The sequence below is a fragment of the Coregonus lavaretus genome, assembly GCF_964263955.1.
Source record: "Coregonus lavaretus genome assembly, contig: HAP1_SCAFFOLD_629, whole genome shotgun sequence".
Lineage (NCBI taxonomy): Eukaryota > Metazoa > Chordata > Actinopteri > Salmoniformes > Salmonidae > Coregonus > Coregonus lavaretus.
In genome coordinates this window covers 82,787-99,236 of record NW_028167044.1, presented here as the reverse complement: position 1 = coordinate 99,236, position 16,450 = coordinate 82,787, and the positions used below count along the sequence as shown (strand labels likewise).

Sequence of the window (16,450 nt, the reverse complement as noted above, 5' to 3'; positions counted from 1 at the left end):
TGCCGTCATAAGGTGTCCGTCTGTCTGTTGGCTGGACAGTTTCTACCGTTTAGGACCTTTGTGGGTAAAGGTAAAGGTGGGGTATAGCAGCAGCAGTTCCTCTGAAGTCCAGTATCTGCTGGAAGGACACCTGGTGGTACGAGAGGATGAGTGTGGCCAGCCAGCCTGTTGTGCCTCCCCCTCTCCCTCCCTCCCTCCATTTCTCTCTCTCCATCTGCAGGACTCTTAAGGCTCCTGTGCGGACTGTCTCGGCTCGTGCCCTCCCAAAGCTGGCTGTGGTGATTTAAGACACGGTGTGTATGTGTGGATTTGTTTGTGGCCTCTGCCCCACTTCACTGTCCATCCGCCTACCCTTGGCTCCCCTCCTGGGCAGCGACCACCACCCCCCTCAGTATGTCTCTGAGTCTGAGTCGTTGAGTTCCTCATCCTTGTAGAAGCCTCCATCGTGGTCGCGGTGGCCGATGTTGTTGAAGCTGCAGTAGGAGCTGTGCTCGCTGCGCAGCACGGGCAGGCTGTCGAAGGTCACACTCTTGGAGGGGCTGGTGGTGTAGTGGTTAATGGCACTGAAGGACAGGCTGGGCGCCGGGTTGCAGGGGGACACGGGCATCATGGTGGCCAGGATCAGCGCCAGGCAGTCCGCCACGTCTTTGTTGGGGGCGCAGGCCAAGGCAGGCGTGTAACCTGAGGGGTTCAAACAGAACAGCAGAGGGTCACTTCAGGAGCATCACCGTTTACTATAACACTTTTGGTGAAAAACATGAAATAACAGCAGGCTAGGAGATACAAAGTTAAGACAATAACCAAGCAGTGGACTAGAGAGAAACATTTGTGGACACATTGAGAAGAGAAGTACAGAAGAAAACGGTGTTAGCGTTATGGATCTTACCATTGTCATCGACTGCTAGCACGCTAGCACCCTTCACTAGTAGCTCCTGAACCACCACCGTCAGACCATTTCTGGCTGCAACGTGTAACGGCCTGAGGAGAAAGTACCGTCAGATTAGCCAGCAGCAAATGAGGATACCTCCCAAATGCCAGACTATTCCCTATATAGTGCACTTCTTCTAATTCTTCTGGCCCAATTAATACAGCTGAACCATACGTACGTCTGTAAGGCTGCGTTAGTCGAGTTGATGAGGTTCCTGTCTGTAATCTTCTCCAATATCAACAAAGCACTGGTTTCATGCCCCTTTAAAAACCAGAGTCAAACATGTCAGACCAAAATGTCAACCAGAGAGAGCCAACTGTTCAGATGAACGTCATCTTCATGTGGGGATGCTCACCTTACTGCAGGCCAGATGAAGAGCAGTGTTCTTGACTGCATCCTGCAGGGTGAGCTCTGCTTTGGCACTGCTCACCAACAGCTCTGACACAGACAGAGAAACATAAAGAAACTCAATTAGGAAATGAAGCGACTTATTAAAATGTAAAACAGACATGTTGAACTTAAGCCGGCTGGGCGAGGCAAAGCGGAGGAGAGGGGGCTGCGTACCGACAGCGTTGGTTTGTCCGTTCTCAGCAGCCATCATGAGGGAGGTCTTCCCGGAGGCATCGGGGGAGTTGACCTGGGCGTTGTGGCCTAGCAGCAGCTGAAGACACTCCACGTGGTCCGTGAAAGCCGCCGCATGCAGGGGGGTCCTGGAGAGAGAGGAAACTTATTTCACCGATATCATGTAGGACTGTTATAAACAAGTTTGTTCAATTAACCCTGTTTATACCATAGAAATATAAAATCACTAATAGATGTATTAAAAGTAATCTACAATCCCTCATCCAACCCCAGAGGTCATTTTATTCCCAAGACAACATTATTCTCCAGAAGAAAAGGACTTTGTCATGTGCTGTAGTTACCGGTTCTTGGTGTCAGTGGCGTTGACAATGGCCGGCCCCAGAGTGTCAATCAGCATCTCTGCAGCCCCCTCGTTGTCATTGATCACAGCACAGTGGAGGGGGCTGAACGAGTTGCCCTCGGTGACATATGCTATGACAAAGTCCTGTTTCAGTGTAAGGTCCTCCACTGAGAGTCATAACCCCTAATTCTGTTGTAGTCTTGTTCATTCCCCCACATGGCTCCGTCCACACCAATCGAATGCTTTTCAAGCCACAAGAGGGAGTGAATGAGTGTACACTTCATGGAGGAGAGAACAGAGCTACAGTCCAGTTAGTCAGTACGTACCGTTGTATGTAGGGGTGTAACGATCCATCTACTACATCGATGTATCGATTTATATTCCTATGATCCAACTACATCGATCTGTGCTCGGTGAGTTGGCCTTTTGGACAACATATATCACTCTAACATCGTTTTAAAATGTAATAAATCGATTGTATCGATACTAGGAAATAACCCATTGGATTTAAGCACGTCAGACTTTATATGGATGTTTTTTCTTAGCACTTTTAATGATAAAGGCTTTAAACATTACTCGATTCAGTCTGCCTATCCGTGACGTCATCGCCCCACGCCAGCAGCAGCGCAAAGGCGCAAAGACAACAAAACATAGCATGGCGGACGACAGAGGAGAAGCCGACGAGCGAGAAATTATCAAGCCACCATTGCGGTCCTTACAAGAAACAGGAATCTAGGAAACTTCACCTGCACTGTCCAGTATCCAGGTATTTATTTCAGTCACACTGGTTGAATTTTTGGCTAAAAGGTTACTGAATCGATTTCAAGTCACTGAATCGTTTCGGATCGTATCGTTCTAAATGAACCAATATCGTCCTTGAATCGTATCGACAACCACGAATCGTGATACAAATCGAATCGTTACACCCCTAGTTGTATGGCCTGCCTAATTCAGGGACATGTTTACGGTGCTGAAGAGAGAAAATCAGAAAATATCTAGTGTTCCGTTAGTCCAGTACGTACCGTTGTAGCAGGCCCAGTGTAGTGGCGTGTAGCCCTGGTTGTCTGTGATGACGGGGAGGGTCTCCACTGACTGGGCGGCGTGTAGGAGTCCCCCCAGCACCCCGATGTGTCCGGATGCCGCCGCCAGGTGGACAGGGGTCCGCCCCTTACAGTCCCGAACCAGGAGGCTGGCGCTGTGCTGCAGCAGGGCCTCCACACACTCCTCATGACCCGTCAACGCCTGGGAGGAAGGGCAGGGAGACAAGAATGGATTTGAATAACTAATAATCAATGATATAATAATGAATCATCAATTATTACAAATGATGTCTGGAGGCAGGTCCCCCTACAGGGATGAATACACCACTACCCATGGACAACTACTTTTCTGAAGATAATATGTATATTTGAGCCTCCCCGTCTCTTTCTGTGTGTGAGCGTATACAGCCAGCTCTCCTCCTCACCCCTCTGTGTAGCGCTGTTCTGCCCCACTTGTCTTTGGCTTCTACGCTGGCTCCCTTGTTGAGCAGTGAGTACACACAGTCTGTGTGTCCGCTCAGCACTGACAGCATCAGAGGGGTTCTGATACACAAGACAACAAGGTCATATTACAAACTGGTAATAACCAGGCTGAGTCCCAAATGGCAACCTATTCCCTATATGGTACACTACTTTTGACCCGAGCCCATAGGGTTCTGGTTTAAAGTAGTGCACCAAGTAGGGCATAGGGTGCCATTTGGGACGTAGAACTAGTGTCAAAATCTCTTTATTTCAGGAATTGTATCCAAAACCCAATTGACTTACTGTCCATTCCCGTCTTGAACGTCCACTGGACTCTGGAGGTCAGCATTTCCAATCAGCAAACGCAAACACTCCGAATGACCGTTGGTAGCTAGAGGAGGATAAACAGAGAGGATATAAGAATGTGAGATGATTGACCGTTGGTAGCTAGAGGAGGCTAAACAGAGAGGATATGAGCTGATTGCTGGACGACTATTACCTTCACATGAACAGACAGATTTCTAGAACAGTGGTATTGGTAGATGACATCCTCATGATGTTAACACAGCAGATAATAAAACATTTTGGGGCTGAGGCCCTCGAAGCCTGTCACCTGCTAGCTGTGTACCTGGCTCTGGATAGAAGTCCCCCTGTGCACTGATCTAGGATCAGCTTACCCTCCCCAGATCCTCAGCAATAATGACAAAAAATGACCTTAGATCAGTGTGTAGTGGGCATTTTCACACTATGCTATATAATATCCCTAGAGTGGACATTGGCGTCCTAGCAACATGACCAAACAAATGTCCATCTTGGTAAGGAAAACTTTTGAATTACAGAATCTCTAGGTCTTACGTGATATCCTATGCGTACCTGCAGCGTGGATGGGGGTCCTCTTCAGGGTGAAGTCTTTAACCAGGATGGAGGCTCCCTGGTTGATGAGGACGTCAACACACTCCACATGGCCTTTAAAGGCAGCCAGGTCCAGAGGGGTGCGCCCCTGGCTGTTCCTCACGTCTAGATCCAGCAGAGACTGAACCAGGACCTCCATAGCATGGTGGTGGCCGTGGTACGCCTGAATGGAAACAAACACACAGTCTGAAGCAAAGTCCAGTGGTATGCCTGAACACATATACACTCCTAATATAATCAATGTCCTATAGTAGACCAGTGGTACGCCTGAACAGAAATACACTCCTAATATAATCAATGTCCTATAGTAGACCAGTGGTATGCCTGAACAGATATACACTCCTAATATAATCAATGTCCTATAGTAGACCAGTGGTATGCCAGAACAGATATACACTCCTAATATAATCAATGTCCTATAGTAGACCAGTGGTATGCCAGAACAGATATACACTCTTAATATAATCAATGTCCTATAGTAGACCAGTGGTACGCCTGAACAGAAATACACTCCTAATATAATCAATGTCCTATAGTAGACCAGTGGTGCGCCTGAACAGATATACACTCTTAATATAATCAATGTCCTATAGTAGACCAGTGGTATGCCTGAACAGAAACAGTCCTAGACCCCTAAAGTAGACCAGTGTCTCTCAAATCGGGTGCCCATTTTTTCTCCCGCCCAGCATCAACATCGAAGGTCCCTGCCAAGCGTGAGATTTAGAAACACTCTACTTCTCCTCTGTTGGAGGTTGATTAACTCAAATGGCAAAATAAGGAAATCATCCTCATCATCACCGTGTCAAAATATGCATGTATTTTACACTAATCAGGAACAGATAGGAACATGGTGTGTGAGTGTCTGGACAATCAACTTTTCGTGGAAAAACAACACCATGCCTGCATCCCAGATAGCACCCTATTTCCCATGTAGTGCAGTACTTTTGATCTGGGCCCATAAGGCTCTGGTCAAAAGTAGTGCACTAAATAGGGAATAGGGTGCCATTTGTCATGTGGCGAGACCCCTACAGGAGCAGGTAGGCTTTACTCACAGCTAAGTGTAGGGGGCTGATGGGAGCTCTGACATCAGAGTCGTTCAGGATGTCTGTCCCCGAGGTTTCCATTAGCTGGGGAAAGACAAGGACGGGCCAGTTTAGACTTGTAACATATTTACTTTGAAGGTTAGTCTAGTAGCATGTTTCATGTTGTAAATCTCAGTGACCAGCCCCTGCAGACATACTGGGGTGTTGCATTCGTATCTTAAACAAGCTAGTGTGAGGAAAAGTAACCAACTGGTACTTACCACATCTAAAGGTGTTTCACTTGCAATCTGGAAAAAGAACATCAAGAGTGACGATGCGGCCACGACAAACATGCAACCACACCTTAAAACCTACTGAATATCAACGTCTGTCCCAAATGGCACCCTATTCCCTATATAGTGCATTACTTTTGACCAGAGCCCTATGGGCCCTACATTCATTTGGGACGCAGACAAAATGGTCTGTGAATGCAGGGCGTCTAGTCCCCTGTGGTTCTGACTCACCAGCTCCAGACAGAGGCGGTGTCCGTACGCAGACGCGTAATGGACTGCGTTGTAGCCCTGATTGTCCCTGATCCCTGGGTTAGCGTCGTTTCGCAGCAAATATTCCAGACACCTAGAGGTCAGAGGTCAAGAGTTCACTAATCATTATACCAACATCAAGACAGACAGATAAGCAAGCAGAGACACTTTCCCAAAGGAGACGTGGCCAAGCTTTCACACTGCAGATTTAACACTAGTATGTATTCAAACACGACCAACAACATACTCTAGACTACAGTGAAATGTGAAAGGTCATGGCACCACAACATACTCTCCAGACTACAGTGAAATGTGAAAGGTCATGGCACCACAACATACTCTCCAGACTACAATGAAATGTGAAAGGTCATGGCACCACAACATACTCTCCAGACTACAGTGAAATGTGAAAGGTCATGGCACCACAACATACTCTCCAGACTACAGTGAAATGTGAAAGGTCATGGTACCACAACATACTCTCCAGACTACAGTGAAATGTGAAAGGTCATGGCACCACAACATACTCTCCAGACTACAGTGAAATGTGAAAGGTCATGGCACCACAACATACTCTCCAGACTACAGTGAAATGTGAAAGGTCATGGCACCACAACATACTCTCCAGACTACAGTGAAATGTGAAAGGTCATGGCACCACAACATACTCTCCAGACTACAGTGAAATGTGAAAGGTCATGGCACCACAACATACTCTCCAGACTACAGTGAAATGTGAAAGGTCATGGCACCACAACATACTCTCCAGACTACAATGAAATGTGAAAGGTCATGGCACCACAACATACTCTCCAGACTACAGTGAAATGTGAAAGGTCATGGCACCACAACATACTCTCCAGACTACAGTGAAATGTGAAAGGTCATGGCACCACAACATACTCTCCAGACTACAGTGAAATGTGAAAGGTCATGGCACCACAACATACTCTCCAGACTACAGTGAAATGTGAAAGGTCATGGCACCACAACACACACAACAGTAAGAGAGGTGTGAGACGTACTTTCCGTCTGTGTCGGAGGCAGCAGCGTAGTGGAGCGGGGTGCAACCCCTTTTATCCAGATCGTTCACACTGGCCCCAGACCCCACCAAGGCAAACAGACACTGGTAGTTACAATTGGCTGCCGCATAATGCAGAGGACTCCTAGAAGAACGCACAGAAACCATTCAACATCAACAACAGAAACAGCTTATTGGAGCTGTATAACATTTACATTTTACATTTACGTCATTTAGCAGACACTCTTATCCAGTGCGACTTACAGGAGCAATTAGGGTTAAGTGCCTTGCTGCAGTGCACATAGACACATTTTTCACCTAGTCAGCTAGGGGATTTGAACCAGCAACCTTTCGGTTACTGACCCAACGCTCTTAACCGCTAGGCTACCTGCCGCCCAATATTTCCCATAATAATTCCTATATGCCCCTATACTATATTCCCCATTATCATAAAGATCACATATGAAAGTTATTTGATGCCACAGACAGACCTTCCGAAGCTGTCCTTTCTGTTGAAGTCTGCCCCTGTGTTGAGCAGCAGATTCAGACAGTCCAGGTTCCTGGTAACAAGATATCAAGTTCAGAAAGGCTCTCGTACATCTGAGCTATCAGGTGGATGGTAACAAGATATCAAGTTCAGAAAGGCCCTCGTACATCTGAGCTATCAGGTGAATGGTAACAAGATATCAAGTTCAGAAAGGCTCTCGTACATCTGAGCTATCAGGTGGATGGTAACAAGATATCAAGTTCAGAAAGGCTCTCGTACATCTGAGCTATCAGGTGGATGGTAACAAGATATCAAGTTCAGAAAGGCTCTCGTACATCTGAGCTATCAGGTGGATGGTAACAAGATATCAAGTTCAGAAAGGCTCTCGTACATCTGAGCTATCAGGTGGATGGTAACAAGATATCAAGTTCAGAAAGGCTCTCGTTCATCTGAGCTATCAGGTGGATGGTAACAAGATATCAAGTTCAGAAAGGCTCTCGTACATCTGAGCTATCAGGTGGATGGTAACAAGATATCAAGTTCAGAAAGGCTCTCGTACATCTGAGCTATCAGGTGGATGGTAACAAGATATCAAGTTCAGAAAGGCTCTCGTTCATCTGAGCTATCAGGTGGATGGTAACAAGATATCAAGTTCAGAAAGGCCCTTTCACATCTGAGCTATCAGGTGGATGGTAACAATGAGAACCTTAAAGAAAAGAGAAACCCGTACACTGCTCTTGCTAGTATCACTGTTTTTATAATGCTAATAAAAGCTATAATAAAAAGTGATACTAGCAAGAGCAGTTTGCAGGTTTCTCTTCTCTTTCAAGAAGATATAAAGACAATTTAGACCAGAGCGCAAGTCAATACCACCATGGCATGGAACCACATTATACAGAAATGATACCGCACTAATGATCTAAACGATTTTTTTATACTGCTAAACAATGTGAAATGTAAGAGTGTGAATATGTGTTTGTTCTTTCTGGTGGCTTTCCAGTTCATGAACTAAATATTCCTTGGTGTAAAGCCTGGACCAGTCCACTCACCCAACAGCTGCTGCAGCATGTAAACAGGTCCTTCCAAAGTCGTCAGGGGTGTCTATATCAAAGCCTGATGAGAGGAGCTTCCGACAGCAGTCAGAGAACCCACTGAGAGCAGCCAGGTGGAGGGGGAACATCCCATGGACGCCTCGCCTGCAACACATTTTTACATTTTAGACTTTAAGCAGACACTCTTATCCAGAGTGACTTACAGTTGATTCAGCTAAGATTGGAAACAGCACCACATCACAGTCCTCATTAAACCCCACAGCAGATCAACACATCAGCATGCTGCAATGCCCTGTCTATCAACCCCCCACACACCACAATGTGTTGAGCATAGTCTCCAAGCGGCAATTCGGTCAATGACAGAATTGCAGATGCATGTTGCATTATTGCTGGAAACTGTGTGTGTGTGTGTTCTCACTTGGCTGTGTCAGCTCCGTTCGTGATGAGTGTATTGATGAGTAACTCGTGGCCGTAGCGAGCAGAGATGTGCAGGGGTGTGTTTCCATTCTTTTCTTCACAGTCGATCTCAGCACCTACAGAACACACACACACACAGACACACACACACAGACACACACACACAGACACACACACACACACACACACACACATACACACACACAGACACACACACACGTCAACCACTTGACCCTAGAGGCCTCATGAAGCTTCATGTTCAACCACATTGCAAGTAACATTGCTCTGTGCCAGTGAATCATGGTTTGAAGACTAAAGACAATGCTGAAGAGCCTACTGGTTCATATATATTCAGTTGAGAGCATTCACAGCGACTCACCATTCTGGATGATGGCTTGAGATCTGGAGAAGCGTCCGTGGATGGCCGTCATGTGGAGGGGGGTCTTTCCATCTTTACTCTGCAGATAGAAAGACAAAGATGGTTCACACGGCAGTCTGTGCTGCTGACCACAGGCAAAATCAAACACGTATTGGAGGAGCGCTTGATTGCATTTAGTTTGCATTGTTAGGCCTATTCCATTGGTATTTGAATGTAGACCAGGGCCAAATACTAAGCCATGTGCTGCGTCAGTGTGTGCGTCGCAAATGGCACCCTATTCTCTTCATAGTGAACTACTTTTTGAACCAAAGTAGTGTACTTATAAAGGGAACAGGGTGCCATTTGGGACACAGCCAGTGTCACCACGGCTCCTTGCTCTATGGGCCCCTGGTCAAAAGTAGTGCACTACATAGGGAATAGGGTGTTATTTAGTTCAGACACAGTGTTGGTCATCCGGTCTCCTCACCTTGATGTTGACGAGGGCCCCGTTGCCCACCAGCAGCTCCAGGCAGAGCGCCCCATGGCACGAGGCGGCCGTGAAGTGGAGTGGGGCGAAACCCTTCTCGTTCACCTGGTTCACGTTGGCGCCACACTCGATCAGCTCATTCACCACCACGTCCTGCCCGTTGTAGCATGCCACGTGGAGGGGGGTGTTACCGTACCCATTGGGCTCATTTATCTGGAGGGAGCAAGGGAGGGAAAAGAGTGGAGAGAGAGAGGGGGGGGGGGGGGGGGGGGAACAAAACAATACATTCCTGATCAGGTCACTTGGTTCTGAAAACCCCCTGGCCCAAAACACTGGCTCCAACCTCCATCTCTTCATTACTTGGTTATGAAAACCCCCTGGTCCAACCTCTCTCTCTTCATTACTTGGTTCTGAAAACCCCCTGGTCCAACCTCTCTCTCTTCATTACTTGGTTATGAAAACCCCCTGGTCCAACCTCTCTCTCTTCATTACTTGGTTATGAAAACCCCCTGGTCCAACCTCTCTCTCTTCATTACTTGGTTCTGAAAACCCCCTGGTCCAACCTCTCTCTCTTCATTACTTGGTTCTGAAAACCCCCTGGTCCAACCTCTCTCTCTTCATTACTTGGTTCTGAAAACCCCCTGGTCCAACCTCTCTCTCTTCATTACTTGGTTATGAAAACCCCCTGGTCCAACCTCTCTCTCTTCATTACTTGGTTCTGAAAACCCCCTGGTCCAACCTCTCTCTCTTCATTACTTGGTTATGAAAACCCCCTGGTCCAACCTCTCTCTCTTCATTACTTGGTTATGAAAACCCCCTGGTCCAACCTCTCTCTCTTCATTACTTGGTTATGAAAACCCCCTGGTCCAACCTCTCTCTCTTCATTACTTGGTTCTGAAAACCCCCTGGTCCAACCTCTCTCTCTTCATTACTTGGTTCTGAAAACCCCCTGGTCCAACCTCTCTCTCTTCATTACTTGGTTCTGAAAACCCCCTGGTCCAACCTCTCTCTCTTCATTACCTGGTTATGAAAACCCCCTGGTCCAACCTCTCTCTCTTCATTACTTGGTTCTGAAAACCCCCTGGTCCAACCTCTCTCTCTTCATTACTTGGTTCTGAAAACCCCCTGGTCCAACCTCTCTCTCTTCATTACTTGGTTATGAAAACCCCCTGGTCCAACCTCTCTCTCTTCATTACTTGGTTATGAAAACCCCCTGGTACAACCTCTCGCTCTTCATTACTTGGTTCTGAAAACCCCCTGGTCCAACCTCTCTCTCTTCATTACTTGGTTATGAAAATCCCCTGGTCCAACCTCTCTCTCTTCATTACTTGGTTCTGAAAACCCCCTGGTCCAACCTCTCTCTCTTCATTACTTGGTTATGAAAACCCCCTGGTCCAACCTCTCTCTCTTCATTACTTGGTTATGAAAACCCCCTGGTCCAACCTCTCTCTCTTCATTACTTGGTTATGAAAACCCCCTGGTCCAACCTCTCTCTCTTCATTACTTGGTTATGAAAACCCCCTGGTCCAACCTCTCTCTCTTCATTACTTGGTTCTGAAAACCCCCTGGTCCAACCTCTCTCTCTTCATTACTTGGTTCTGAAAACCCCCTGGTCCAACCTCTCTCTCTTCATTACTTGGTTATGAAAACCCCCTGGTCCAACCTCTCTCTCTTCATTACTTGGTTATGAAAACCCCCTGGTCCAACCTCTCTCTCTTCATTACTTGGTTCTGAAAACCCCCTGGTCCAACCTCTCTCTCTTCATTACTTGGTTATGAAAACCCCCTGGTCCAACCTCTCTCTCTTCATTACTTGGTTATGAAAACCCCCTGGTCCAACCTCTCTCTCTTCATTACTTGGTTCTGAAAACCCCCTGGTCCAACCTCTCTCTCTTCATTACTTGGTTCTGAAAACCCCCTGGTCCAACCTCTCTCTCTTCATTACTTGGTTCTGAAAACCCCCTGGTCCAACCTCTCTCTCTTCATTACTTGGTTATGAAAACCCCCTGGTACAACCTCTCTCTCTTCATTACTTGGTTCTGAAAACCCCCTGGTCCAACCTCCATCTCTTCATTACTTGGTTCTGAAAACCCCCTGGTCCAACCTCTCTCTCTTCATTACTTGGTTCTGAAAACCCCCTGGTCCAACCTCTCTCTCTTCATTACTTGGTTATGAAAACCCCCTGGTCCAACCTCTCTCTCTTCATTACTTGGTTTTGAAAACCCCCTGGTACAACCTCTCTCTCTTCATTACTTGGTTATGAAAACCCCCTGGTCCAACCTCTCTCTCTTCATTACTTGGTTATGAAAACCCCCTGGTCCAACCTCTCTCTCTTCATTACTTGGTTCTGAAAACCCCCTGGTCCAACCTCTCTCTCTTCATTACTTGGTTATGAAAACCCCCTGGTCCAACCTCTCTCTCTTCATTACTTGGTTATGAAAACCCCCTGGTCCAACCTCTCTCTCTTCATTACTTGGTTATGAAAACCCCCTGGTCCAACCTCTCTCTCTTCATTACCTGGTTATGAAAACCCCCTGGTCCAACCTCTCTCTCTTCATTACTTGGTTCTGAAAACCCCCTGGTCCAACCTCTCTCTCTTCATTACTTGGTTATGAAAACCCCCTGGTCCAACCTCTCTCTCTTCATTACCTGGTTATGAAAACCCCCTGGTCCAACCTCTCTCTCTTCATTACTTGGTTCTGAAAACCCCCTGGTCCAACCTCTCTCTCTTCATTACTTGGTTCTGAAAACCCCCTGGTCCAACCTCTCTCTCTTCATTACTTGGTTCTGAAAACCCCCTGGTCCAACCTCTCTCTCTTCATTACTTGGTTCTGAAAACCCCCTGGTCCAACCTCTCTCTCTTCATTACTTGGTTCTGAAAACCCCCTGGTCCAACCTCTCTCTCTTCATTACTTGGTTCTGAAAACCCCCTGGTCCAACCTCTCTCTCTTCATTACTTGGTTCTGAAAACCCCCTGGTACAACCTCTCTCTCTTCATTACTTGGTTCTGAAAACCCCCTGGTCCAACCTCTCTCTCTTCATTACTTGGTTATGAAAACCCCCTGGTCCAACCTCTCTCTCTTCATTACTTGGTTCTGAAAACCCCCTGGTCCAACCTCTCTCTCTTCATTACCTGGTTCTGAAAACCCCCTGGTCCAACCTCTCTCTCTTCATTACCTGGTTCTGAAAACCCCCTGGTCCAACCTCTCTCTCTTCATTACTTGGTTCTGAAAACCCCCTGGTCCAAAACACTGGCTCCAACCTCCATCTCTTCATTACTTGAAAGGAAATCATTCGCCAACCCACTAGAGCTCTGTATTTTCATTGAGTTGTAATTGAACAGTGACTACACATTTGAATGCGTGTTGACTCACATCCACTCCAAGGTCCAGGAGGTACTTGACCACACTGATCATTCCACTGGAGGCTGCAGAGTGGAGAGGGGTGTAGGCCTTCTTGTCTTTACAGGACACCTCTGATCCATGAGAGGCCAGCAGTTTCACCACCTCAATGTGCCCTATGGTAGGTAGAGAGAGCGAGAGCGAGAGAGAGAGAGAGATTAGTTTACAGTGGTACACAGCACCATAAGCAACACCTACATCATGTTAGTACAACTGAAAACATCTAATCAACCTACTTAGTACATGATTCTGACATAATAACACACTAGACGTGGCTCATACAGCTGAGCTGTGAGACTAACACACAGTCCATTCATTCATTCATTCATTGGTATAAAGGACATTAGTCAGAATGTAAATGATGTGGTAAACTCATCACCCATGTAAGCAGCCCAGTGGATTGCTCGGCGATCCTTCTTGTCAAAGGCATTAATGTTGGCTCCTCTGGAGAGAAGCAGCCTCACCATCTAACAGGGAGAGGAGAGAGAAACAAAACACAGGTTGAGGAAAACTAAACAGCAAAATCCGCTAAATCTGGCTTCAAAGCCTTCCCTTTAAAATTATATATTTTGTATTCACAATGAATGAAAGATAACATGTAAAGACATGGTACATTTCTCCCCTTTTAGTCCCCCTTTGACCTCCCCCTCCCCCCAGAATGCCTCCAAACACATTTAAAAAGAAAGGGAAAGTAATTGACTTACATGTCAGAAAACAAAACAAAAGTATACAACAACGTTACTTCAAGCAAAAATGTAATAGCCTAACAATTTCAGGTGATTAAGTGATTTTATAGGCCTATATAGCAGTAATCTCAAGGTGGGGCCAAGAGTACTAATCTGGAGGAAGTGTTTGGAGCTGTTCAAAATAGGATATCATCGGGTCCCAGGAGGAATAAAATGAGTTGGTTGACCCTCGAATGGTAACTTCATTTTTTCTCATTTTAGGAACAGCTTCAGATCTTCGAGCCAAAGAGAGGCTAAGGGAGGATTGATAGATTTCCAATCCAATAAAATCCTTCTGCGGGCTAACAGGGAGGCAAAGGCAATGGCATCTAGCTGTCTATTGGTCAGAGAAGGATTGTTGTTTGGTACTCCAAAAATAGCAATTTCTGCACTAGGCTGCAACTTTATATCAAATGCTTCAGAAAGGGTTTTAAATAGTGGACAAATAATCTGCCAGACGGGGACAGGACCAGAACATGTGGGTCAAGTCCACCAAGGAGCTTTTACACCTGTCACATGTACCATCAATATTTGGGTAGAATTTGGACAATCTGGCCTTACTGAAATGGATACGGTAAAGTACCTTAAACTGTATAAGGCTGAGCCGGGCACAAGAGGAGCTTCCATTTACCCTCAGTAAGGCATTTCACACTCAGATCGGATTTTATTCAAAGCCTCCTCTGAACAAACTCAAGCATACAACTAGGGCTGTGATGGTCATGGAACTTCAGGTGTCGGTGATTGGCGTGTCTTATGTACGTGGTCATCGACAAAACTGACAGCTGACAGGGGGGCGGGACGGACATTAGCAAAGGAAAACATTAGCGCGTTTAGGCCAGTCTTGCTCTCAAGTTTGGGGAAGCTAATTTTCTCCATGAAAAATATCAAGCATTCCATGCATCATCACATTTGCAAACTTATTAAAAAAATTAAAAAAAATTCACCTTTATTTAACCAGGTAAGCCAGTTGAGAACAAGTTCTCATTTACAACTGCGACCTGGCCAAGATAAAGCAAAGCAGTGCGATAAAAACAACACAGAGTTACATTTGGGGTAAAAAAACAAAGTCAAAAATACAACAGAAAATATATATACAGTGTGTGCAAATGTAGCAAGTTATGGAGGTAAGGCAATAAATAGGCTATAGTGCAAAATAATTACAATAGTATTAACACTGGAATGCTAGATGTGCAAGAGATTATGTGCAAATAGAGATACCGGGGTGCAAAAGAGCAAAATAAATAACAATATAGGGATGAGGTAGTTGGGTGGCCTAATTTCAGATGGGCTGTGTACAGGTGCAGTGATCGGTAAGGTGCTCTGACAACTGATGCTTAAAGTTAGTGAGGGAGATAAGAGTCTCCAGCTTCAGAGATTTTTGCAATTCGTTCCAGTCATTGGCAGCAGAGAACTGGAAGGAATGGCGGCCAAAGGAGGTGTTGGCTTTGGGAATGACCAGTGAGATATACCTGCTGGAGCGCAGACTACGGGTGGGTGCTGCTATGGTGACCAATGAGCTAAGATAAGGCGGGGATTTGCCTAGCAGTGATTTATAGATGGCCTGGAGCCAGTGGGTTTGACGACGAACATGTAGTGAGGACCAGCCAACAAGAGCGTACAGGTCACAGTGGTGGGTAGTGTATGGGGCTTTGGAGACAAAACGGATGGCACTGTGATAGACTACATCCAGTTTGCTGAGTAGAGTGTTGGAGGCTATTTTGTAAATGACATCGCCGAAGTCAAGGATCGGTAGGATAGTCAGTTTTACGAGGGCATGTTTGGCAGCATGAGTGAAGGAGGCTTTGTTTGCGAAATAGGAAGCCGATTCTAGATTTAACTTTGGATTGGAGATTCTTTATGTGAGTCTGGAAGGAGAGTTTACAGTCTAACCAGACACCTAGGTATTTGTAGTTGTCCACATACTCTAGGTCAGACCCGTCGAGAGTGGTGATTCTAGTCGGGAGGGAGGGTGCCAGCAGCGTTCGATTGAAAAGCATACATTTAGTTTTACTAGTGTTTAAGAGCAGTTGGAGGCTACTGAAGGAGTGTTGTATGGCATTGAAGCTCGTTTGGAGGTTTGTTAACACAGTGTCCAATGAAGGGCCAGATGTATACAAAATGGTGTCGTCTGCGTAGAGGTGGATCTGAGAGTCACCAGCAGCAAGAGCGACATCATTGATATACACGGAGAAAAGTGTCGGCCCAAGAATTGAACCCTGTGGCACCCCCATAGAGACTGCCATAGGTCCAGACAACAGGCCCTCCGATTTGACACACTGAACTCTATCTGAGAAGTAGTTGGTGAACCAGGCGAGGCAGTCATTTGAGAAACCAAGGCTATTTAGTCTGCCAATAAGAATGCGGTGGTTGACAGAGTCGAAAGCCTTGGCCAGGTCGATGAAGACGGCTGCACAGTACTGTCTATTATCAATCGCGGTTATAATATCGTTATCCTATGTTGATTTATGACAAGTTCATTGACTAGGGCCCTATAAAATAAGCGTTGCGGACCGAATCACGGAATCCAGACATTAAACCGAAATTCAACAATATTCAAACATTTATTGAACTTAGTAAGAAATCAACTAAATCTATTCAACTTGTTAGAAAACACATTCATTTGCCCAAGTCAATCATAAGACATGAACAAAATGCATCAGTGATTGGTATTTCCA

General features: G+C 46.1%; 1 protein-coding gene across 1 annotated transcript; it reads right to left on the bottom strand.

Annotated features, from left to right (window-relative positions):
* Positions 1 to 258: 258 nt before the first annotated feature.
* On the bottom strand, positions 259 to 13,517 carry LOC311113950 (serine/threonine-protein phosphatase 6 regulatory ankyrin repeat subunit A-like; the record flags this gene model as incomplete). The annotated part of the gene is made up of 21 exons (XM_084189223.1): positions 259 to 681; positions 887 to 978; positions 1,107 to 1,189; positions 1,284 to 1,366; positions 1,493 to 1,638; positions 1,852 to 2,017; positions 2,873 to 3,092; positions 3,316 to 3,433; positions 3,656 to 3,743; positions 4,226 to 4,427; positions 5,317 to 5,391; positions 5,568 to 5,594; positions 5,811 to 5,922; positions 6,854 to 6,994; positions 7,341 to 7,409; positions 8,386 to 8,532; positions 8,807 to 8,921; positions 9,185 to 9,263; positions 9,651 to 9,863; positions 13,024 to 13,166; positions 13,430 to 13,517. The coding sequence occupies 21 exons, from the start codon at positions 13,515 to 13,517 to the stop codon at positions 389 to 391; spliced, it is 2,700 nt and encodes an 899-aa protein (XP_084045349.1). The 3' UTR covers positions 259 to 388.
* Positions 13,518 to 16,450: the final 2,933 nt, after the last annotated feature.